The sequence below is a fragment of the Pseudonaja textilis genome, chromosome 3 (assembly GCF_049901715.1).
Source record: "Pseudonaja textilis isolate UNSWEBS1 chromosome 3, rPseTex1.2, whole genome shotgun sequence".
In the NCBI taxonomy this organism is placed as follows: Eukaryota; Metazoa; Chordata; class Lepidosauria; order Squamata; family Elapidae; genus Pseudonaja; species Pseudonaja textilis.
The window spans coordinates 118,990,782-119,016,469 of NC_141992.1; the positions used below are offsets into that span (position 1 = coordinate 118,990,782).

General features: G+C 37.8%; 1 protein-coding gene across 2 annotated transcripts in view; it reads left to right on the top strand.

Annotated features, from left to right (window-relative positions):
• Nucleotides 1–25,688, top strand: part of TRIO (trio Rho guanine nucleotide exchange factor) — a 253,223-nt gene that overhangs the window by 125,925 nt on the left and 101,610 nt on the right. For both annotated transcript variants that reach the window (XM_026701043.2, XM_087930714.1), the window contains 7 exons: nucleotides 6,166–6,335; nucleotides 6,768–6,942; nucleotides 11,272–11,467; nucleotides 15,229–15,395; nucleotides 18,258–18,377; nucleotides 19,887–20,078; nucleotides 21,995–22,144. In XM_026701043.2, the coding sequence (XP_026556828.1) occupies nucleotides 6,166–6,335; nucleotides 6,768–6,942; nucleotides 11,272–11,467; nucleotides 15,229–15,395; nucleotides 18,258–18,377; nucleotides 19,887–20,078; nucleotides 21,995–22,144 (1,170 nt within the window). The remainder of the gene's footprint in view (nucleotides 1–6,165; nucleotides 6,336–6,767; nucleotides 6,943–11,271; nucleotides 11,468–15,228; nucleotides 15,396–18,257; nucleotides 18,378–19,886; nucleotides 20,079–21,994; nucleotides 22,145–25,688) is intronic.

The following is a 25,688-nucleotide window of genomic DNA, read 5'->3' on the forward strand; positions in this document are numbered from 1 at the left end:
ATTTGATCTTACAACATTATCCTGGGACATGTATATTTGTCTTCATTTGTGAGATTATTAGTATTTGCTAAGCATTCTGGTTCTGTCTTGAGCTGGGGTGAAAGGATAAATCTCACAGACTAAGTTGTTAGGAGAACTGTTTATAGCAACAGTTACTTAGGTGGAAAACTCAGAGCAGGAATTAATGGCAGAAACTGTAGTCTGCATCCCAGAGGGCAGTTTAGCTTCATTCACTGAGTAATTCAAAGCTGTTATTTTTTGCTCAAAAATGCTTTGACTATTGTCTGCATTTGTCTGCACACATACCTTTCTAACTGTCAGCTGTACAAATGTGCATTTAAATAACTTCCCTTTCCCAGGTGGGAAAAAGTAGAATGCGAATTGGCCCAGGTGTTTGTCTAGCTGTGCCAAAAGTAGGAAAAAATCAGCCATGTCAACTATTGGTGGAGGTATGGGTATTTATTTGATGACGATGAATCCAGGAGATGTAGTGCCTAAACATTTTTGCCTGGTGTTTTAAAAAACATTCCGCAATGGCTTGTTAAAAAATAAATGTCAAAATATTTTTTGTTCCATGTGTAATTTTTAGAGAATCTGTCAGCTCTTCTCAGTCTTCATACTGAAGCATTTCTATAGTGGACTTTGAAAATGTAGGCTAGAATGAAAATATGAGACCGACTATTTCCTAGCTGAAGAATAAACTAAGAAATTGTCTCATTTTTTTCAGTCTAGCCTAGATTTTCAGAGTTCACTATAGAAATGCTTAAATATGAGGACCAAGAAAGTAGCTGACAAAGTCTCTAAAAATTACATTTGGAACAAAAAATATTTTGACATTTATTTTTTAAAAGTGTGAAATTTCATGACCTTGAAAAAGTCATTATTACAGAAATGTAACACAACTTTACTATTTGCTTGTCTTATTTATGGGTGTGCATGCACCCTCACGCCTGCAAATCAATATACAGTATTGCTGTTTCTCTCTCACTGATTTGATTGACAATATATTTAGGCTGCGTTAGAGTGTTTTTCATATAATAAGCTGATCTCAGAAAATGATCATAGCTTAAATGATATCAAGAAAAAATCAACAACTTCATACAAATTAATCCCATTGCTCACAATCATGAAATTAAATGAGACTTACATACTCAAAGGTGATGTAAAGTTGAATAGCAGATGCTGTTTTTCTTCCTCACAAATTATGCAAACATGCACATACTGTAGACTATTATAGATAATACATTTACTTCTATTCAGGTTCATTGTATCTGCATTGTCATATGTTGAAACATTAAATTGTTATATAAAGCTTTTCTGAGAATATTTCTTAAATTGTTAGTTTCTTGTTTTAGCCATTGGACATTGTAGAAATAATATATCAAGCTTATGTAAGTAAAAATAATAATACTCCAAATAATAGCAGAGCAAAAGTTGCCTGAAGAAATGTACTGCAAAGTATAATTCAGCTGACATTCTGTTTAGTGCTCCTGGCAAACGCCATAATTATAATTTACTACCAAGAATTGGAATAGTTATGCAATTACCCTACAGCTTCTAACGGGAAGACAGAGAATCTGGTTTTGGCTGGCTCAGATACTGATTCACATTTTTTACGGTTCAGTAACGGTTAAAGGTTGTTGATTTAGTCAGTGACATGGAGGATATGATCATCTGGGTGTACATATTATTTTAAACCATGATTTCATAATTTCACACTTCACTAAGATGGACGATAAATGGACAAAACTGCAAAGCCTCTTTATCATCCTTAGTAAAGTAGTTATTTTTTTAAAATGGGGGGGAAAGTCCCTTGAAAAATCAAGAAAAATACCCAATTGGCCAAATTGCTTGAAGGCTGATGTGTTGAAGAGTTTTACCTGAAATAAGAGATTGGCAAAGATTTGACTAGATAGATGCTTGGTATAAACTAGGAAAGTGACTGATATGTTACAAATACATTTGAGAGCATTTCCCCGCATAGTTGGTTGGGCAATCTAAACACTTTGCTTAATGGTTTTGCACCAATAGTGTGCCTGCTGTCTGGAAGTTATATTTAAAGCTGTGATGCTGAATAAACGATGCAAAAGACTTCCACATAGATAAGGGATGCTCTAAGATAAAGAGTTTTATTCTCTAAAATTTCTTAATGATCCCACAACATTATATTTATTAAAATAATTATTCTATCCAATTCAAAACATTCATCGGGTAACTTGAACACAAGATAAGATATACAATAATTCAGAGTCTATAAGAAATAAAATACAACATTAAAAAAAGATTTTAAAATTATTTCTAAAGCCAGGAATATAAGGACTAAAACAAATAGGCTGCTATCTCTGGAATTTACATAAAGGTAGTCCTCAACTTATGACTGGTTGCTTAGCAACTATTCAAACTTACAATAGAGCTTTCCCCAGAGCTACTTACAGCCCAGTTTTGAAGTTGTGATGGCTTCCCTCCCCCCCGCAGTCACTTATTCTCACTTTGCATGACAGCCTGCATTTTTGGCTGTTTGTAGCATCCCATGGGCATGTCAGTACAATGTTTGTCTTTTTTGCTGGAAACTTGCATTTATTTCCAGTTTCAAGCAAAAAGTACCCATTCTCTCAAATTAGTTCATTTAACAACTACTTGCATTTGCATAAGGATCATGACATTCACTTAAGAAAGGTCATAAAATCATGCAAAGTAACATAATTAACAACTTAATGACTGCCATAACTTATGACTGTAATTCCAGATTCAATTACGATCATCAGTAGAGTGCTACCTAGGATAAACAAGAGCAACCCAGCAGAGAAAATTATTCCAGTCACTAAACTATGGAAGTTCCCAGGGGTAGCCCTACAACTTTATTTTAAATTAATGGAAGTGGCTGAGCACTTTTCAAAGTATGCCTTACATGCATCCCATTCCTGTGATTTAATTGCCAGAATAAGGTGGTATAAAGGTAAAGATTTCTCCTATCCCCATGATGGCGAACCTATGGCACATGTGGCAGAGGTGGCACACAGCCCCATCTCTGATGGCACATGAGCCTTTGCCCCAGTTCAGCTCTGACGTGCATGTGTGCACGCCTCCAGCTGGCCTTCGGGTCTCTGCTGTGCATGTGCAGGACACGTGGTGGGGTTGCGCAGGGGGCGTATTGTATTTTGGGGATTCAGGCGCATGCGCGTGCTTTGGGCACTCAGTCCAGAAAAGGTTAGCCATCACTGTCCTATCTGGTCATGTCTGACTCTAAGGGGCAGTGCTCATCTCCCATTATCATAGAGAGCCAGCAGTACCCAAAGACACTTGTGCGGTCATGTGGCCAGCCTAACTATATGCTGAGGTGCACAGAACATTATCTTCCCATCAAAGTGGTATCTACTCACATTTGCATGCTTTCAAACTGCTAGGTTGGCAGGAGCTGGGGCGAGGAACGGGAGTTCATCCCGTTGCATAGTGCTTGGTTTTCAAACCTGGACTGTCAGCTTTCCAGCTGACAAGCTCAGCATCTTTAACTGCTAAGCCATCATGCCTCTTTATGTAATACTACCTGAAAAATGGTATTATATTTTATATAATAATCTTTGATTATTCGGGTTTTCTCCCACGTAAAATTGGAAGTATCTAGGCGACGTTTCGATGAAGTCTCATTCACCATCTTCAAGCTTTTGTTTTCTTATACTCCCTTGCACCGCCTGCCCCTCCGTATACATCGGACAAACCAACAGAAGAATAAGTGCACGCATTGAAGAACACAAGAACTCAACCAAAAAAGAAGAACCGACCTCTTCCCTGATTCAACACCTCAAAGCCACAGGACATGAGATTGACTTTAAAAATATCAGAACTATCGCCAAAACTGAACACTTCAATAACAGAATAATCAGAGAAGCCATAGAGATAGAAAAATGCCCACACAGCATAAATAAATGAGATTATACCTCCCGCCTACCAGCCATTTGGAAACCCGCCCTCATAAACAAACGAGTACCTAACATGAAGAGTGACACCAGACCCGCACCCATGAGGGTCACAAAGATGCTACCACCACCCTTCCATGTAGAAAGCAGACTCACACCCACACAGAAGATGAGACATGACCATGGACCAGAAGCCGTACCGCAGCTGCATCACTACCCGCTTCAAACCCCTCTGACCCATACATGAAGTGAACTGACGCCCACCATGAAGATGTGGCACGACCACAAACGCGAAGCCAAACAACAGGATCACAGTTCACCAGCTCAAATCCCCCAGCAACTGACTAACCTGAGCATAACCAAGCCCCCACCTGAACAGAACACAACCCCAGCCAATCAGAACACAGCCAAGCCCCCACCCAATCAAGTCACACCCCCACTAGCAGTTAAAAGGAAGAAGCAGCTGCAAGCTCACATTACTCCGAAAAGCACAAAGTTGAAGACACAAGCCTGAAGATGATGAATGAGACTTCATCAAAACGTTGCCTAGATACTTCCAATTTTACGCGGGAGAAAACCCGAATAACCAAAGATCCACATACAAATACCCGCAAAAACCTCAGAAAACAGATGTGTGTGTGTGTGTGTGTGTGTATGTATATGCGTATATATATTATTACCTGATCTTTGAATTATGGGTAGTATCGTAACAGATTTTCCCTGATATAGAAAATGTGGTAGTTATTATATCAGCCTGAACTGATAAAACATACTCCTGGCCACCAAAGCCATTTACATTTAAAGTGACAATTATACATCAAAGACCATGAGTAAAAAGCATATTTGACCCTTCAGGGTGAATGCAGTGCCAATTAGAACAAAATAAATACATTTTCACTTGGCAAACTAAACAAACTAGCAAGTTCCACTTTGCTTGGATGGAGTTCCGGTTCACTAGCTTTTAGCCAGCCTATTACACTAATCACAGTGCAGAATAATGATTTAGCTTAATGCAAAGCTGGTACCGTTGCTGAAAGGAAAACTATCTGCTTTCAATGAGAAAAACTCTACCTAAGCTTGTAGAATTATTGACAATTAGCCTAAGGATTATAAATCATGGGCCTGTTTTGTTTTATAGGCTTAAGTCATTTTAGAAAGAATTGATTCTTAAAACCTGGATTGATTGACCGATTGATTGATTTGTATGCATTTGTGTTAGAGAGATAACACAGAGAATTGCTTTCTACTATTTTCTGTTTAATGGTAATTGCACTCGGTATTCTAACTCTCTGGGAGCTACTGTTTTCTAGCAACCAAGCAGCAGGAGGGACTTCTGTCATGAATTAAAAATTCAGATATTGATTCAGAACTATATGTTGTAGTATTAACTCATTCAGCAGCAAGAAGGGTTTTTTTTTGCTGTTTCTTTGCCAGATGTCATGTAATGGCTTATAAAATGTAGACAGGGCTCAGGGAAGTAGCTGGAACAGTATTGGTATTCTGTTTATGTAGTTCCTGCTGCTGACTGAGATGGTCTCTGAGCTGATGTTAGCAGGTCTCTTCTCTCTTCTACAATTGATAAACCAACTGAAGCCTATAATTAACTTAAATCTGCGATACAGAAACAAGTAACCTTTTCAGTTTAACTGCTAGAACATGTACAGTGGGCTCTTTTGTGTGTAGTCTAGCAGTCTTATTTGGTTCAAAATTCAGGAGTCAGCTGCCTTAGTTCATTGTTATATATATATAGACTTTAGTGTTCAGCAGTGTAAGTTTAATATAATTAAATAGCAATGCATATTTATTTAAAGCCTTAGAAAATGCAGACAATCCTGTATCTACTATTTCTTTAGCTACAAGTTAAGGGCCCTGCAAGGAGAAGTTCAGTCTATTATCTTGTTTCCTACCTTGACCTACCTGTAGGAAGCTTGCAAGTTGGTTTTGATGTCAGCAAAACTGGGGATACATGCCTCCCAACATGAAGACATAGGGCAGAGGTATGAAATAGTGTAACAACACTGCAAGATAAGGCCAAGTTTGTCATCCTTATGATGCACAGGGGGGAAATGGGAGCTGAGATGTAACTAGAGCATTACACAAACTTTGGCAGAATCACACGAATCCTGAGCAATTAAACTTTGCATATCATAACCAGTTTTCTTGCAAGTATGATTAAAAGAAGGAGTTGAAAGAGAGAAGAACCTAATCTAACAGTCAGTTTTCTTTCATAATTGTATTTTCTGTCCTGCAGCTCTGGACATGGCTGGAAGAGCTGCAGAAGGAATTGCTGGATGATGTCTATGCTGAATCGGTGGAGGCTGTGCAGGAGCTGATCAAAAGGTTTGGCCAGCAGCAGCAGACCACTCTGCAAGTTACAGTGAATGTTATCAAGGAAGGCGAGGATCTAATACAGCAGCTGAGGTAAGAGGGTATGGCCTTCTGTGGAAATGTCAACTTTGCATCAAGTCCTCTTCTTTTCCTTCCAGAACCTGCTGCACTTTTCAGGCTAAGAGTTTCTCTGCCCTCTTTCCCTCTCATTGCGGGAAGGGTCAAGGAAAATGCCATAGCATAATTACACTCTACAGAAAGGAAGGCGTTCCCATTGGTCTAGTTCGAACTATGTTCCTTGCAACCTATAATTGCAGCCTAATTCTTGGTCAAGAAAAAAATGCAGCTTGGTTAATCGTTAATTATAAGGCAGTTTGTGTAGCCAATATTGCTAGCTCAAAGCAATACGTTGATGAAAGAACATGATTTTGGACATGTGTCGCCAAAGATTGAAGAGATTGGCCTCTATGCACATGCTTATATTTCAGGTTCTGTTTCTATATGGCTGTTCTCTGTGTTGTATAGGGATTCAGCCATCTCAAGCAACAAGACACCTCATAACAGCTCCATCAATCACATTGAGACAGTCCTTCAGCAGCTGGATGAGGCCCAATCCCAGATGGAAGAGCTTTTCCAGGAGCGCAAAATAAAGCTGGAGCTCTTTTTGCAGTTGCGGATCTTTGAGAGAGATGCCATTGATGTGAGTCTGTAGTCCATATTGCACTGTATTTAACACTTCCTTTTTCTCACTAAGGATTTGGGCTGGTGTGAAAACAGGAGCTTCCCTTCAAAAAGAAAATGTTGATGCTATTGGTTTTTCCCATTTTTCTTCTTTAAATCTCTCAAAGGGAATTGTTCTGACCAAGGCTTCCTGAGACTGTAATTAAGCATACGCTTAGTCCAAACAACTCTCTTTTTGTTTCAACACTGGGAATTACGCCCATTAATGAGTCCCAAACAGTCTCTCGAGATAAGCACCCACCTTTATCTCCTTTGAATTGCTGCCAACAACTAAAGTGCCAAATCAACTGTAAAAAGCCAAACGGAATACAAAGTCCACGCAGAGTTTCAAGGTTTAATCCAAACAGAATGAACAATGTTGCTTCCTGCAAAGGTTCCTGTCCCTTTGCTCCTCCTTTAAGTCTTATGGGAGGGGCCAATCACCTCCAAGCCTTACTCTCGAGTCGCCCCTTCTATCTTAACTGTTCTTGCCTTCTGGCAACTCTGCACATGCGCACACTGGGAACAGGCTCCCCTTGTTCCTCTGCCTCGCTGCTGTCAGATTTAGGAGGCTACAGAGTCAGCACATAACTCCCAGATGGGCCTGGCCCCATCTCTGTATTGGACTCAGGACCCTCGTTCGAGTCTGCCCCAGACTCCTGGACTTGACCATGTTCCTTCCCAATGTCTGACTCTGCTGCCATCTCCACAGGCTGCCGACACACACCAACAGGAATAAGTCAGTGTGCTTCCAGGTAATAAATAGTTTTGACCCCCCATCCCCCGAAAAAAAAAAGTTTGCCTGTTTCATTTGGCTAAGGTAAATAATGAAGATGCTGTTGGAATAAATAGTTGTACCTGTTGTAGTTAAAAATATATATAGTACACATCTTCCCTGTAGATTGCCTTCTTAGTTTTGTGTAGCATCTGTTTTTTCTTATATTTAATTTTAGATATCTCAATAAATATTAATATTCTTTGCTTTTAATACAAACACATTAATAGTGTTCTTATAAAAACTTCCCAAACCAGCTTGCAGATTTAAACAGAAGAGTTTATGTTAGAATAGGATATCCCAAATCACACACATTATTCTTTTCCATAAAATTCATTTGAAAAATTCATCACTTACATAACCAGGTCTATCCTCCTTCCTCCAATAGCGAGTTGCCATGCAGTAGGTCTAGAACATGATTGTTTTTTAATAATTTTTTTAATGTTGAAAAGTAAGAATAAAGAAAAAGAAAAGAAATATATAAAGAAGTAAATATCCCTTTCATCGGAACAAGTATAAACAACTTTTAATAACATTTTATCTTCTCCCAAAATACAGAAATAAAGTATTTTCTTCCCATATCTCATCTCTTATCTATAGTATAAACAATTTTTTTTTAAGAGCACATCATTCGGTAGTCAGCTTAGGTCCGTTAAGAGTTATCAGAGATGATACCTATTTTATCCTCTCTACATTTTACAAAAATGTACCTTTTACATTTTACAGCCTATAGAAGTCCACATTTTGGATAGAGAGGATGACTGGTCTGAAAGAGGGGTAAAAAAGTCCATCTGTGTTAGAATTGAACAGCTTTCCCTCAACAGAATGAAATAAAATGGAATAAAATACCAGCTATCTCCAGGTTACAATGCAGCCCTTGCAGCAGTTCCAAGGAGATTCCAAAACTAATTGCACTCTTGATTCAGGTGATCCTGAGGCAGCTCCCCCCAAGTGGCCACAACAGCTCTCAAAGAGAGTGCTAATGACTAGATGATTGCAAAGAAATACAATCCTTCCATCACCACCCCAATCCTATCAGAACCTACCCTTCCATTCCCCCACCATCCAGTGCCAATTGTTGCTATTTGTCCTTCTGTTCCCATTAGAACTGATGGAGCTTCTTGGATAAGAAGCGAAATGTTTTCTTCTTCCTCCTCAAGGAAAAAACAGTCCAGTTGCCTTTTGAAGAAAACAAGCACCTTTGAAACAATCCAAAAGTGATTAAGAAAAGACTCTCATTGTCCATATAGGCTACTTTAGGACTGTGAGCTTAATGGAAATCATTCAACTCTCCAGCTGATTGTAAAAACCTTGGTTTCTACAGTCTACTCAGGAGGAGCAGCTGTTCAGAGTACATGTGGGTGATCTCAGTCTGTTAACTCTCTGGAGAGAATTAACTGGCTAGGATCTTCCCTTCAGCCACCAATTTATGCTAGAATACTGTCTCACTCCCACTTCAAGGACATCTATTTTGCCATGTCCTCATCAAAAGTCTCTCGCCTAGAGTATGAAATTAATGAATAAACCCTTAATTGTGGTGCAGTTTTCATGTATCCTTTCTGTTCTTTCAAGAATTGGGTGCGAATTTATTTTCTTTCAGTGAAGCTTGTAAAAAGATTTGCCTTCATTTGTGAAAAGGATTGCTTGAGAAAAAATGTTCACATACATTTTCATATCCAGAAATGACTATTGCATAATTGTTATTTCACAGCTTGCAGAAGTAACCCTTTTCATTTTATATATTAGCCATTCATTAACCTGCCTTGCTTTCAAATTACTAACATTTATTTATATATTAAGCATAAAATACAGCCTCTGGACCTCAACCTCATGCTAAGCATAGTTATTTTAACCATAATTTATTGAGTAAGTCAAAAAAAATCATGGTTTGAAAGATTCAGAATGATGTTTGCATTACATGCTAAACCAAAAACAAACTTCATTATGGTTAAAGTAATATGAATTGTTTCATTCATATTATGATATAAATGTAACTATGATGGTTACTATACTTCTGTCTTGTTAGGTTCTTAATGTTTGTCCTCTTTTTAAAGCCATATAACAATTCTGTCCCAAGAAAACTTCCGTGTATGTTTTGAATTGTCAGTTTCCTCCTAAATACCAGTTTTAAAGAAAAGTTATTTTATTTTTAGTAACAATAACCTGCTTGAGATACATTGTCATCTGCCATCTGGAGAGAAAGAAAAAGAATTTTAAATTAATATGAGACGGTTGGCACGTCTGGATGCGGCCTATATCAAGGCCGGGGATCCCAGCGCTTGTTTCACACACCCCTTTTGATCAAAAAATTTGTAAACTGTTATTAAAGATCAGGGCCTAGCCCAGGAAACCAATCAGCCAGAAGGGTGAACGCCCATGCAGCTGCCCCCTCCAGGCGGACCGGGGGGGGGGATGACAATGCTGCTACCTCGCCTGCTGGGGAAGCTGCGGAGCCAACGGACCCTTATTGTTTGAAAAAAGGGCTTCGACTGAGTACTTGAGGAGCGAGCTGAAATGTAGGCAGTCCAAAGATCTGCCTAGTGATTCGAGGTTACACGCAGCCTGCTGTGAGGCCTCTAGGAATGGCGGACGGCCATGCGGCCACACTCAAGATGGCGTCGACATCTGGGCGCATCCAAGATGGCGGACGCCACGCGGCGCCCAAAATGGCGGCCGCAAGGTATTCGAGGCGAAAACCAGCGGCGGTAGTCTCCCAGAACAAATAGAGAAGGCCAGAAGGCCGCAAAAAAACGGGAGAGGCAGGGAAGCGAATTTCCCTGGGCTAGAAGGCGTTCGCGGGGGGGAAACAGCGATCGAAGTTCAAGGCAGGAAAGACGAGGCGGCTTCGCACGGAGCGAAAAAGCGGCAGACGAAAGAGAGGGGGGGGGGCAGCGCTCGAAGCGCTAGATTTTACCCCTGGAAAAAACGGAATAAAATATCCCCCTTGCAAAGAGAAAGACTCCCTAAGGAGTTCCAACCTCAAATCCACTGCGCTGCTGAAAGGAAGGGTCCAAATTTAGTAGAAAAAACTCTGAAGAATGCTGAACGACCAAGAGCTGAGAGAAGAACAGCCTGACTACCACGAGGCTGAGCTAAAAACTGGGGAACGTCCAGAGGACCACGTGATGGTGAAAGGCGTTCCTCAATTTCAAGCTCAGCCAGTGAGAGCCGAGACTGGAGCACCTCCCATCCTGGACACTCGTAGCAGCTCTATGGAGAACAAAATATACATAAAATTCTACCAGAGAAACTTTGTTACTGACTGTCTTGTATAATAATGGTCTCCCAGGCTACAGTTTCCATTATCTTCCAAGATGTCTGCAAGCATGGGAATGCAAACTCTATGACAGAGTACAATGTCACCTACTGGTTATTTCTCTCTTAGTCGTCATGGTATATGAAGATAAAGCTTTTTCGTGGAGAGTCCACATATATTTTACCAAATATTCAGTCTTTTCTAAGACTCTTTCTCTTCCTTTTGAAATCTCAGAACTTATTGTTGCTAATTTATGAATGTTATTCTCTTCTCATTAGATCATTTCAGACTTAGATTCTTGGAATGATGAACTATCTCAACAAATGAATGATTTTGACACTGAGGATCTTACAATAGCTGAACAAAGACTTCAGCACCATGCAGACAAAGCACTAACCATGAATAACCTGACTTTTGATGTCATCCACCAAGGACAAGATCTTCTACAGTATGTCAATGAAGTTCAGGCTTCTGGTAAGATGGGTTTGCCCCACTTCAACCAGGTTAATGGATTTATTGAGATTACCTAGGCTGACTTCATGAGAATCATTTATTTTTAATCTTATTGTACTCCTGAAAGAAATAGAATATGTCAGGTATTTTGCTTTTGGAAGGGAAAAAGTGTTTTATTAAGGTTAGTATAAAATATATTTTACTGAAAATTAATAAATATTTCAGTTTTTAAAATAAACAGCTATATAATCATGTTTCAGTTTCATCCATGTTATCTTACATAAATAACAAAAAAGTTAACTCTGCCTTGCCAAATCTGCTTCAGATTCTGCAAACTTATATTATAGAAGAGTATCCAGTGCTCATACTCATATCACTGTATATTATATTGAAGATATATTGAAACACCTATAACAATATGAATAAACTTTTAGGTTTTTAAAATACTGAAGTTTGTTTTATACAACATTGTTTATAATGGAATGCCAATTACACAGTGACTGAAAACTGCAAAACAAAAGATTCTGATATTATTGGATTGTAATGTAAAGTATAGCCAAGCCACAAACCAAGAGGAAAAAATGAGTGTTGATAAAATTCATTAAAATTTAGACTTGCATTGTATATCTTTTCTGAGGAACTATAATGTATAAACTACTCTTAACTGGGGGCGGGGGGGGATGTTAGGTGGGATTTGTTTTTGAAAATCAACAAGTTAATCAATTTTGCTATGTAGTTGATGAATTTGCTATTTTGAGTTGGAATAGGAACAGAACAGAATAGAATATTGGCCAAGCGTGATTGGACACAAGGAATTTGTCTCTGGTGCATTAAGTTCTCTGTGTACATAAAAACAACAAAGTACTATAACCATAAGATGCCAGTAGGAGAAGGTAGCAGAAAATAATGAGAAGGATAATAGTAATACAGCCCTACTACATAGGTTAAAATATCCTTAGACATAAGACAGTACTGTGGTATATGGGAATTTGCCATGTTAAAAGAGTATGCCACCTTAAAGGTAAACTTAGATTCAGTTTCCTATCTCAACCCTTCCTAGTTTTGATGGCAACAAGCACAACATGATTTTGCTGCTATTCAAAGGAACAGAACTGTTTTTGGGGCTCTGATGAATCTGTTTTTTGTTTAAAAAAATCTCTTTACCACCTCATCCCAAAAGGATATACAGACATCTTATAGCATATGGGCTAAAACCCGCCCTTATCAAACTCACCTAATCCAGTGCTCTCCAAATGAATTGGAATGTAACTTACTCAGAATTTCCGTCCACCATGACAAAGACTGTGAATTATTGGGGTAGTAAATTAACAATAATTGGTTGAGGGTGACTGCTTTAACACTCATCTGTAGGCCCGCTGAGGAGAGATGCGGCTCTCCTCGACCCTGCTGGTGGTCTCCCCCCTCTTCACCACCTCTACAGGGTGGCTTAGCCCCGAAACCAGCCAGCTCGGGGCGCTCCAGCGGTGAGCCCAGACAGAAACCGCACACGATCGCGGATTTCTGTCTGTCGCCGAAGCCCTTCAAACCCCTTTCCCGAAGGCAGTTGCAGTGGTGGTCAGAAATGGCCACCACAAAGAAGAACTCGACCAGAAAAGAATGTGCAGGAGGAAGATAAGAAGTGAAAGTTTTAGCTGACCAGGTTAAATTGTAAAAGCAACAACCAAGGTACCCTGGAATTTAAACTTACAAAAAATAACATTGCTCCCAAAGAAGAGTCGGAAGCAGCGAAGGAAAGCGAAAAGGGAAAGGTTTGCCTTTTTTTTTTCCTGCTCTCTCCTTCCCTATACTGACAACTAAGAGACTTAAATAAGAAATCGGAAAAATCTGCTTTGACATCAATAGGCAATTAAGCTGAAAATAAAACAAAATGCCAAAGGGATAATAAAAATTTCTGGACATTAAAAACTTTCTTTTTCATAAGCAGGAAGGGAGAGAAAAAGAATAAGGGCAGGATCTGGAAGAGGGACGAGACTGTCTGGAATTAAAAAGAATCTAAAGTAAAACTTCAACAAGACTTCTAAAAGATACATTTTAACTGAAACTTTGCAACTAAATAGTAACCCCAGGAAGAGAAAGGGGGAAAAAAAGAGCAAAAAAGAAACAGCTTGCGTGTATTTGGATTATTTGGTGATCTTTGGATTTTTGGTTATTATATTTGAATGACTAAAATCAATCGGGTGGTTGTTTAAAAATTTATACAATGACACCACTTCTGGATGAATTGAAAATGGAACTTAAAAAGTACAAAGAAGATGCACAAGAAGGGAAGGGTTCTTTTGGCTTCATTTTTCAATTCTTAGAAATGGAGATTTGGAACTATGAGAAACAACAAGAAAAGACTGCAAAACAAGAAGATTGGGACAAAGAAGAAGCCATCTTTAATGAACAAGTAATTCTATGTGGGGAAGAAAAAGGAAAGTGGGGAAAGAGAATGGAGAATTTAAGACTTAAAAAAACAACCAAAGAAAAGAAAAATAATTCAAAAAATAAGTATAATACTGGAAAGCAACAGAAAAGGGGAATACAGAAGAGAGAAATAGAGGTAGAGAGATAAGGGGGTAAAAAGGGGAGAGAGAAGAAGAGAGGGAAGAAGGAAAGGAAAAGAAGTTACAAAGGACCGAAGCAAGATATAGAGAAACAGGACCTATTTAGAGGTAATGGGTGAAAATCTAACTGAAAAAGGGATTCTGTAAAGGTACATAAGATTGTATTGTTATATTAGTAATAGAAATAACTTTAGAAAATTGGAAACAACGTATGATTAAAATGAGGGATAAAATAGTGTAATTTAGTGAAATGTTTGTGAATAAAATAAGTGAAATAAAATAAATGAGAAAATTGAATTAGGAAGGAACTGGTACATTTTAATTACTTAATGTTTTATAAAATATAAGTGAGGGGGGGATTAACTTTGGAAAGCTTATAATTGTTCCCATAGAAGTATGATATTTAATTGAAAAGTAATGTTAAAGATGTTAAGACTTTAATGAATATTAATATTAATGATAGAATTGAATTGGAATGGAATGTTGTTTTAATTATATACATTTATAAAAAAAAAAAATTAAGAATACTGTGTGTAGTTTAAGAATGTACCAAACAGAATCCGAATGGAAGTTATGTATTATATTGAATGTTACAACTTTGGGGAAAAGATATAAAGGCGTCATACTCCAATCAGTAACCACAGGAGACATTTTGTTTAATGAGAAAAGATAATAGATAATTGAAACAGGACAGACAATAAATATAAATACAATGATCTGAATTGAGATGAGATAATTAAAATAAAATTGAGAAAATTAAAAGAGGGGAGAAGCTATGCAGAAAATGTAAAATAGTAATAAGATATGAAATAGAATATAAAAATGAGCATGAACCTGAATTTGTGTCTGTACGAAGAAATGTAACCCGGGATTATGCTGCTTTCAAAAAAGATGTTTTATTTGTATTTTTTTTCTCTTTGTGAAAACTCAAATAAAATTTACAAAAAAACAAAACAAAAAAAACACTCATTTGTAGGCCCATCTACACATAGATAATGAATGGGTGGACTAGTTGAGAAGTTTATATGTATGCAGTTAAAAAGCTTTTACAATTGCAAAATTAAAATCAGTTGTGTGTCCTTTAATAGGACACACAACTGATTTTAATTTTGCAATTGTAAAAACTTTTTAATTGCATGCATTTAATAGATCATGTATGTGAGTTTTAGTAAAGTATACCACATGGGAAGGTATAACTTATGGGTGTGGTTATAGGTGTTGAACTGCTCTGTGACAGAGATGTGGACATGGCAACTCGAGTGCAAGACTTGTTGGAATTCCTCCATGAGAAACAGCAGGAGCTGGACCTGGCAGCAGAACAACATCGGAAACATTTGGAACAATGTGTGCAGCTACGCCATCTGCAGGCTGAAGTCAAACAGGTATAAGACAAGTGTAGTTCTTAATCTTTCTATTCCATGCCCATCCATTGGCATAAAACGGATTTGTAGTCAACCCGAATCATTTTTTATGCAATCATATTAATCTGTCAGCAGAATTGACAGGCATGTCTAACAGTTCATTTGAATTCCCACCAAAATTACCTTGAACGGTCAGCCAATTTCTCTTTGTTTCCATTTCCCAAATTTCATTTTTTTGAAGAAACAACCTGCATATATCTGTAAAGGATAAATGGTACAATCCAAAAGGAGAAATGTAGCGAGGCTCCATTGTTGTATCTATGCAGTGATATGAATCTGCCATGGTTCAACGTCTATTTTTATAATAAAGCCATACTGTTAATTGAATAGGTTGGCATATAACGTTAACACAACTGAACATTACCTATGGATAAGTGAAATGCTCTAAGGAAGGCAAAAAGAGAGAGAGAGAAAGATGTCCATAAGATGTTTCAAGTAGAGTTGCAGTCACCAGGAAAAGGGTAGAAGCGAGTCAAATCTCCCTCCATTTCTGTTCCTGCAGAGAAGTCCTTGCAGAGAGATGGAAAGGCTTTTTGCTTGGTTTAAAACCTGAATCTGTGGAGTAATGAATAACTTGTTAGTCTTAATGTCTATGGAGATTCTCAGTCATCCAGGTCATTGTTATCCCAAAGGTACTTTTTCAGGAGGCAGTTGGACTTTCTTGTTTTTCTTTGAAGACATTTTACTTCTCATCCAACAAGCTTCTTTAGCTCTGACTGGATGGTGGGGAATGGAAAGATTTACAGTATATTCCTTGCAGACAGCTGGCCATTTGCATTCTTTTTACAGAGTTTTACAGAGTTGTTGTGGCCACTAGGAGGTTTATCTGTGTCCTCAGGGTCACCTGAGTATTGCAAATGTATGTGGAGCCTTCTTGGCTGTAGGATGTTTTCTGCCCTGTATCCCTTCACTGTTGGAGACAGGTGTAGGCTGTTGGGGATGCGTTTGTATTGTCTGCATCTCAGACCGAACCGCAAATGGTTCCTATAGTCTGCAATTTTTCTAGAAATCAGTACATACTACCGCACTGTTCAAAGGGTGTTCATCCCAATGTGCATAGCTAAATGTCTATGGAGATTCTCAGTCATCCACGTCATGGTTGTCCTAAAAGTGCTTTTTCAGGAGGCAACTGGACTTTCTTGTTTTTCTTTGAAGACATTTCATTTCTCATCCGAAAAGCTTCTTGTAAGTCTTGTTCCAGGATTCTGACAGGTGGAGGCATGACTTTAGGTACTTAAAGCAAATCCTTAGCTACAAATTGTGGTTAAACTAATGAATCATCAATAAATTATAATTATCAGAATAAAGTTTGTATCTTGCTATAAATGTTAAAGATTATATTGTTAAATTATAAAGTAAGGAAAGCATGATAATAACCATCTGGGATGAAAGTTTTTTTTCTTTCTTTCAAATACACACACACACAGACAGAGAGAGAGAGAGAGAGAGAGATTAGTAAGTAAACACCTATAATCTTTTGTTTAAGAATAAGACCATTGATGTCAGTCTTACATTGTCAATGATCAGAATTCTAGAATTTTATTTCTCATTATTTCATATTTGTAATAATTTCAGGAAGTAGAAATTTATTCTGCTGAAAGTAAGCTTATTCCAAAAATATATGCCATTTTATTTTTAACCAGAGAAGGAAGACACGTTAGTATTTTCATTCTAAGGTAGAAGAGTCTTCATAGCTCAGCAGGTGTTTGATCAGATATAGTAGAATAAATTGTGTTTACTGTATTACTTTTTATGTGGCATTCAGTGCATGGTTTATTCAGTTTCTCTGCCAGATAGGCTGCCCTTGAACTCTGACACGTAAAAAACACTTAACAGAACTAAAATAAGAATGATAAGAATGTGTTGAGACTGCTATTGCTATTTTAGTAAGTGTATAGCACTGAAATGCAAATGTTTGAACATTTATATTCTAATGCTTTTCTCTGAGCTCAATATCTGATAAACAGGGTGAATTTGTTTAACCCTGTTGCAGTTGCATCTTCTTTTGAATTATGAATATCTTCAGTATAGTCAACAGAAAAGACGTTTTAGGGCATGAAGATGGACAAATGTCTGCACCATGGGGGTCTGCCAACTTACTTGTTTTTAATGAATCTCTTCTAAACACTATCTACAATTGGTATTTTGTTCCAATAAAAATTATGTAATGCCATTTTGATCTAATGTAGAAAATAAATTATGAGATGATGGCTTATTTTCTAATCCTGGATTTATTTGGTGAAAATGAAAAGAATTGTAACTGTTATTACAAAATGATAATTTCTATAGCATTTGCACATAATTCCAGATGTTCTCTTCTGTCAGGTGAAAACTTGGCTAACCTAGCGAAGTCTTTTCATTCCCTTATTTGAATTTGTTTTACCCTTCCTGATACTCAGAACATTTAATCATGTCAGATGTTCCTAACATCTAATCATAGTTACTTCTCCACAAAGAAAGCTTCAGAATCCTGATTAACAAATCAAACATAATGGTCGGGCAGGTTTCAAGATATAGGTTCAAAGGTGCAATAGTACCATCTAGTCAGCCCGGTGTTCCGAATTTTAGAAAAGTTACCAAAAGAGATGAACATTAAAATAATTCCTCACCAGTCCCCATCCAATATAAAACATATCTGCCATCTTTAGAGCTTCTTAAAAAAATACAGCACATTTTTATTTGTTGATTGTTTTAAATGGTATCCCCCTGTCACTGGGACTGTTTATCAATAGAAAATGAATAATATTAATTGTAAGATTGATTGTGCTGCTCAAATATAGAAGAGAAGCTTCTGTATTATTACTATCTTGTATTTTGTTTTAGGTATTGGGCTGGATCCGAAATGGAGAGTCCATGTTAAATGCTGGGCTAATTACAGCTAGTTCACTACAGGAGGCTGAGCAGCTGCAGCGTGAACATGAGCAGTTCCAGCATGCAATAGAGGTAAAGGGTTTTTTTTTTCTTATTAAATTTCATTTTGTAGTCTGGGAGACTGTGTAAAGGCAACTTTTGAAATATTGACTTAAATGTATATATTTATTCATGTTTAATATATTGCTAGGTGCACCACCTTAATGTGCCAGATTCTGTCTAAACAGATTCTTGACTCCCACATGAGCAGCTGGTCCAGAGGCAAAATTATCCCGTGTGATTGATTTTTCATCAATCTGCCACGGCCTGCATTTTCTGCATATGAAGCAATAGCCATCAATCATCTATACAGCTGCTAGGGCATAGTCACATGTAAATAAATTGTTTTGTTACATTTGCACATACTTGCTACAAAGTGTACGTTATCTTTTCTCACCAAATATGAGAAATGGGATTTGAAATCATTAGATACAGGGGCCTCTGCTTTTTCCTCTCCAGCTATGTCTGCTTGAAATGCAAAAGAGTTAGTTTCTGCCAGTGAGTGCAGAAAAATATCAAGTTGGATGACGCAACTAGGGAGCAATGTCTTCAAATTAGTTCACAAGGACACTAATAATCAACTGCACTAGGCTAATATTGAGGTTAAAATTATCTTCACTTCTTTACTATTGGATATTTCTATGTTATAATTTCATTTATGATGTATTGCCCAAGTCTGTTGCCATGGTAACATATAGTATGCCTGGCTGAATCCTATATCATGGAAATAGGACTAATATGAAAGCAAAAGCACCAGTGCCTCTTCAGCAAGAAGCTGGTAGTGCTGCTATGCTTGCAAATTGTTGTGAATTGGACCATCCCATAAAACAATGACCAAGCAATTCAACTATGTTCTGAAATCAGGGTTGGGTGTTCATGCTCCTTGATAGAAGTAACCGGAATTCTGATCTCATCAGGAATAAGGTCTGTCTTCGTTCTGTCTCTACACGCTCCATAACTCTTCATCCCTGTCTTGGGTTGAGGGACTTATAGGAATGAAGAGCAGGAAATCATATTTATTCTGTGAAACTTCCTCTCCATTGGATTCTCTATATGTGGGCAATGGTATGTGAAAAAGACCTTGAGAGGTGGGAAGAAATGCTGCCAGTCAGATAAAAGGTGGCATAGACTGCAACTTCTTAATGGGAAGAAAAAGAGATACAGAAGGGACTTTTCCCTGGCTTCTCTGGCTGTTGACAGCCATGTAGCTTTGTAATAAAGTACAATTAGCTCATGTGATCTTACACACACACACACACACACACACACACACACACACACAATCTTATAATCTAAATAAAGACAAAGGAGCATACATTGGTCATCCGATGTCATTGGGGAATGTGTTGAATCCAACCAGTCAATCTGTGAGTAGAGAATGCTATATCTCTGACTGTCTATCTCAATTTTTTAATCTTTGCCCATGATGAGGATACAGCAAAAGAAAGGCAGAATTTTATTAAAATAGGTTTATAGTTTTAAATACGTTTATAGTGATACTATACATTCATTAACTTAATGGTGTAATTTACATTTCATCAGAAAACTCACCAGAGTGCCCTCCAAGTACAGCAGAAAGCTGAAGCAATGTTGCAAGCTAATCATTATGACATGGACATGATCAGGGATTGTGCTGAGAAGGTGGCCTCCCATTGGCAGCAGCTAATGCTCAAGATGGAAGATCGGCTCAAGCTTGTGAATGCCTCCGTGGCTTTTTACAAAACATCAGAGCAGGTAGGTTTGTGTAGATATTTGTTTACCCCAGTAATACAACAGTTTAAACCAGTTAAAGTTTCTTACACAGTATCATGGCTGACATTCTGCTAGCCAAGCATTACAAGCTAACAGCATGACATTAGCAACGGAGGAAGGAAGATGGGATTGGAATCTTCTTCATATTCCCATAGGTGCAGGGTCTGCTTTTCAGATCATTGAACACTACTTTGCATGGTCAGCTGCATCTACAGGGCACAGGCCTGCAGCTTGCATATCTTTGTTGATGGTGTCTTGCCATTTCTGTTTTAGACACCCACGAGGTTGCCGGCCATTGACCTCTAGTTGGTAGGCAGTCTTGGCCATGGTGGAAGGTGCTGCTCTTTGGACATGTCCTTACCAGCAGGGTCAACCTTCTCTCATCTTCTCTATAACTGGTGCCACACTAAAATTTTGTCGAGTGGTGTCATTTGGGATGTGGTCAAGAAGGGAGATGCCTGATATCTAGTGGAGCATTTGCATTTCCATGGCATAGAGATAGCTTTCAATCCCTGTTGTTTCTGCCCAGTATTATACAGTGCAACAGGGCAGATGGTTGTCTTGCAAATCTTAGATTTAAGATAGGTTGGCATTTGTCTGACACATAACACACCGGTGAGTTCTCGCCAACACGTTCAGGCTGCATTCACCCTTGCTCACACCTCACCATTGATGTCAGGTTGAAGAGATATTGGAACATAAGGAAAAATTACGGGGGGAATAGAAACCAAGAAGTGCTGGCTCGACATGTGAGAAACCATGCCAGCCCAAGGCCACTCATCGGAATGCAGAGCTGGAAAGGAGCTGAGGGTCCATTAGCCAAACAATATATAAGCACCCAGTTGGACATTAATTGATAACCGGGATGGCTAGGGAAAAGGGAAAGCTAATTGTATTGTTTTGCATGCAAAAATGCCAGATCCAGCTTCACTGCTTCTGTAACCATTTAAGCCTTAATATATTCAGGGACATGGTGGCTCAGTGGCTAAGATGCTGAACTTATCGTTCAGAAAGGTCGGCAGTTCGGCGGTTTGAATCCCTAGCACTGCATAACAGAGTGAGCTCCCGTTACTTGTCCCAGCTTCTGCCAACCTAGCAGTTCAAAAGTATGTAAAAATGCAAATAGAAAAATAGGGACCACTTTGGTGGGAAGGTAACGTTCTGTGTGCCTTCAGCATTTAGTCATGCCAGCCACATGACCACGGAAACGTCTTTGGACAGCGCTGGCTCTTTGGCTTTGTAACTGAGATGAGTACCACCCCCTAGAGCTGGAAATGACTAGCACCTATGTGCAAGGGGAACCTTTACCTTTACCTTATACTGCTGGTAAAACAATGGGCCAGCAGTCTTTCTTTGCTAGATGACTGAGTGGGTTAGTTGACAAACATTTTGCTTTACTTCCATACTTTGGCAACCAGAGTATGGTCTCAGCAAGTAGCAGAGCCTAACTGATCTTAGCCAAGCCCAACAATGTAATGTCATGTAATAATATGTATTAATTGGGGTTAATTCTTTTTAAAAATATAATATTATGAAGATTTTGATATGAATAAAAGGTAAACATGAAAGCATATATTAAAAAAGTTAGGAAAAGGATGAAAGAAAAACTGTAAGAGACAATACAAGTAAAGAAAGTAAAGAAAAAAAATTAAAGAAGTGACTTCCAATCTTTATAACAATTGAAAATGAACTAATTATCCCTCCTTTCTCTCTGAGATTCTATTACTTCAATATGCTTATTTATGCATACCATGAATTGGATAGGTTGAATATATCAAATATGAAGTGCTGATCAAATGCTTGTGATTTTTAAAGAAGCTGACAAACCAAGTTGTAATCATTGGTTGTTTAGAAAAGATCATTTATCCCACATCACTTCTGAACCTGTTGGCTGATAGGTATGCAGTGTGCTGGAAAGTTTGGAGCAAGAATACAAGCGAGAGGAAGACTGGTGTGGAGGTGCTGATAAACTGGGCCCCAACTCTGAAACAGACCATGTGACTCCAATGATTAGCAAACATCTTGAACAAAAGGAGGCCTTCTTGAAGGTAATGGTGACAGTTCTAATGTACATTTCTCCCATATTTTATTATGCATAATTTTTGGCTTTTTATGCTTAGTATCAAGTACTCTTCTGAAAAACAGCTTTTGGTCAAAGTGATAGGAATAGCATACAACTGCAGCCGCTCTTCTACGTAGTTTTCCAGTAGAGTTTTATACATGTGTGCTGAATGACTTAGACTGGGAAAAACTACTTGCTTTTAAATGAAGAAAGAGCAGGAAAATGAGGGATGAAAAATGGAAAGATTACAGAATAAGAAAAGAAGAGAGAGTCTTGTTTGGAAGTAGAAAAATAATTTTCAATTGTCTTAGCCCTTCATGACAAGAATACATCTATTACTTGGCAGCTTAGAAAGAACATACAAACAAAGCATTGGTGTTAGGCCTGACGAGGTTAAAGTAGCATCATGTAACCCAGTGTAACTTTTCTTTCCTACCTTTCTTGCTGATAAATATTAACACTCAAAGCATAAATATGAAAACAACATTGTTTGAGAAATACTACAGGAAAAGAGGATGTAGGAAGGTAACTGAAGAAAATGAGTAGGAAGCTGTGGTTTCTCAAAACACCATGTCAAAATGTTAATTAATTGGAGTAGAAAACTGAAGAAATTAGGAAAGCCCAAAGATACTATATTGCCTGGCTACTCATTTAATACAAAGTTATTAAAATGACCAGATAAGACAACGTTTGAAATGCTTGGGAAAATAAACTATAGAAGTAAAACTTTTCTGGAAATAAGATGGCTTGTTTCAAGTTCAAAGCAGATTTCCTGTTTCATGCATATCCCTAGCTCTATACACTAATTAATGCAATAATTTATAGCTGATATGTTGGAAAACTGTATTATTTATTGTAATAATATCTGGAGGTTCACTTTATTAAATACTAATTTTTATTAGAAATATTTATATTTTGGACAGGCCTCAATATCTCATATGATGCTGTAAAATCCATGTTTCTTAGACTTTGTTCTATGACAAATGGTGTTTTGCAAACATGTTATAGCTATACAGTATGAGTGCAGCTTATCTCAGGCACACAACCTGAAGTGATGCCTACATCCCTGGCATGACTTGATAGGGTCCATATTTCCCTGTCAAGTCATACCTGCCTGGGGTTTTATCCTTCCTATCTACCCATGCTGTAGTTTTACAGAATTGCCACAAGTCTGCAGCGCCTGCTGTCAGCACAACTATATATCATTCATGAGCTTGCCTTTTTCAGCCCAGTTTAATCTACACAACTAGCTTGCTATGGATGGTCCTTGTAAGATTATGTACAGTTATGCAAGAATGAGGAGCTGTTACAAGTGAACATTCTTTTCCACCTGTCAATCCACCTAACTGTCAGAGAACTCGGTTTACCTTCTCACTGCTGCTATGACTTCTGCCATGAGCAGACAGTCTGAAGCAGTACCCTCCCGATACAACATCTGGTACCCATTGGGTGATTCAGCTGGGTAAATACCTGTCATGAGATGGCTCCCTCTAGTGTGATTTAGCCAGGTAAGTATCTACTATGAGAAGAAGTGATTTGGGCAGCTGAAAATGAGAGCAGAAGGACTGCATCTCAGCTAGGTCTGAAAGCTGCAGAAAGTAGGCAGAAAAAAGATTTATCAGCTATTGTCACATTGGTTTGGCTTTATTTTAAAAAAACCTTTATTTTAACTACCTACAGTCCATTAGTTATTTAAAAAAAACCATTTTCAATGATTTTTATAAGATGCGATAGCATCTCACCAAACCTGACTGATCTAAAAAAAAAAACGATAAACAGACCCAAACTGGTTAGTTTATGGATGAGAAACCACTAGGGAATCTCTCAATTTTCATTTGTACTAGAGAATTTTTAAAAATCTATAAGAAGGCAGTGACAAATCTTGTCAATATTTTGTCAAGAAAATGTCTTGGATATGTCATCCATGAAGTCAATAGGAATTGAAGTTCAGTTCAGAGGAGCCTACTTTTAAATAGAGATTTCTGATTATAAAGGTTAATTTTGTAGTGTATCATTTGAGCCATAGTTTTGAATGTCTAAGGAAACACTGCACAAAAATAATAGCTGGATCTATGTAAAAGTCTTCAAAAAAAAATAGCAAAATAATATTTTATTCGGACAAGAGTTTATGAGTTAGAATCCAATTAAATCAGAAATATTGTTTGTTGTAAGGTGCCCAGAGTTGTTGAGAGTTGAGTGGCATGCATATTTAATATAGCTATTTTTATTCCTTAGTAGAATGTAGGATAAGAATCTTCAGGCCTGACAGTTGAGCAGAGCCGTTAAATTCAAATGTCACCATCATTCTCTCCTTTTAAAAATAAACTTTCTGCTAGAATTAGGTATTTAGATCCACAGAGTCTATGTACTAATTCTGCATATAGATCTAACATTAGATTTGAGTAAGAATTTTTGCACATCTTTGTTAATATAATGGAGGTGAATTAACACGTTCAAGATGCCTATAAAGAATCTCTGAGAAGAAACAAAATGTACTAAAATTATTAAGACAGCAGTAACTATGAAGTTGGTCACGATTTCAGCAGCTGTTCTTTTGTGTGTAAAAGAGACACAGTAAAAGACATCAAATATTTGAACTTGTTTTTCAGAATATTAAAAAAGATTACTCAAAAATGACTCATATCAAACTCTTATCCTGGTTGATTACAACTTGCTTACTTCAGTATGTTCCATAGATGTCAGTCAATTCTTATTGGTGATTTTGATTTGAAAAGATTAATTTTGATGCTGTTTTAATTGGATATATATATATATATATGTAATTGGATACATCCCAAGAGAAAAATCTTCCAGATGCCCCAAACTATACGGCCTCCCAAAAATACACAAAGAAGGCATACTTCTCAGACCCATAGTCAGCTCCAGAGGAGCACCACTACAAAACCTAGCCAAATACCTAGCAAAGCCGCGACAGCCCCATCCTGAAGCAGCAGCTTCACATGTACAAAACTCATACCACCTCTTGGAAATGATCAAAGATCTACACGTGGAACAAGAAGATCTGCTTGTAAGCTTCGACGTGGTTTCACTATTCACTCAAGTCCCGATAAAAGAAACTCTAAAAATCATCAAAAATAAATACCAACCACCCAAACACCTCATGGAACTAACAGAACACTGCTTAACCAACACATATTTCATATACAAAGGACAAAGATACAAGCAAATTGAAGGAGCCCCTATGGGATCACCACTGTCACCCGTCATTGCAAACCTGTTCATGGAAGAATTCGAATCCAGAGCCCTAGCCAATGCCACCCACAAACCCAAACTATGGTTAAGATACATCAATGACACATTTGTTATTTGGCCCCATGGAAAAGAAAACCTAAACCATTTCCTAACACACCTAAACAGACACATCCCAAAATCAAATTCACCATGGAAACAGAAACAAACAAATGATTACCATTCCTAGATGTACTAATTCACAAAAAAACATATGGCACACTAGGACACACCATATACCAGAAGAAAACACACACCAACTGCTATCTCAGTGTCCAATC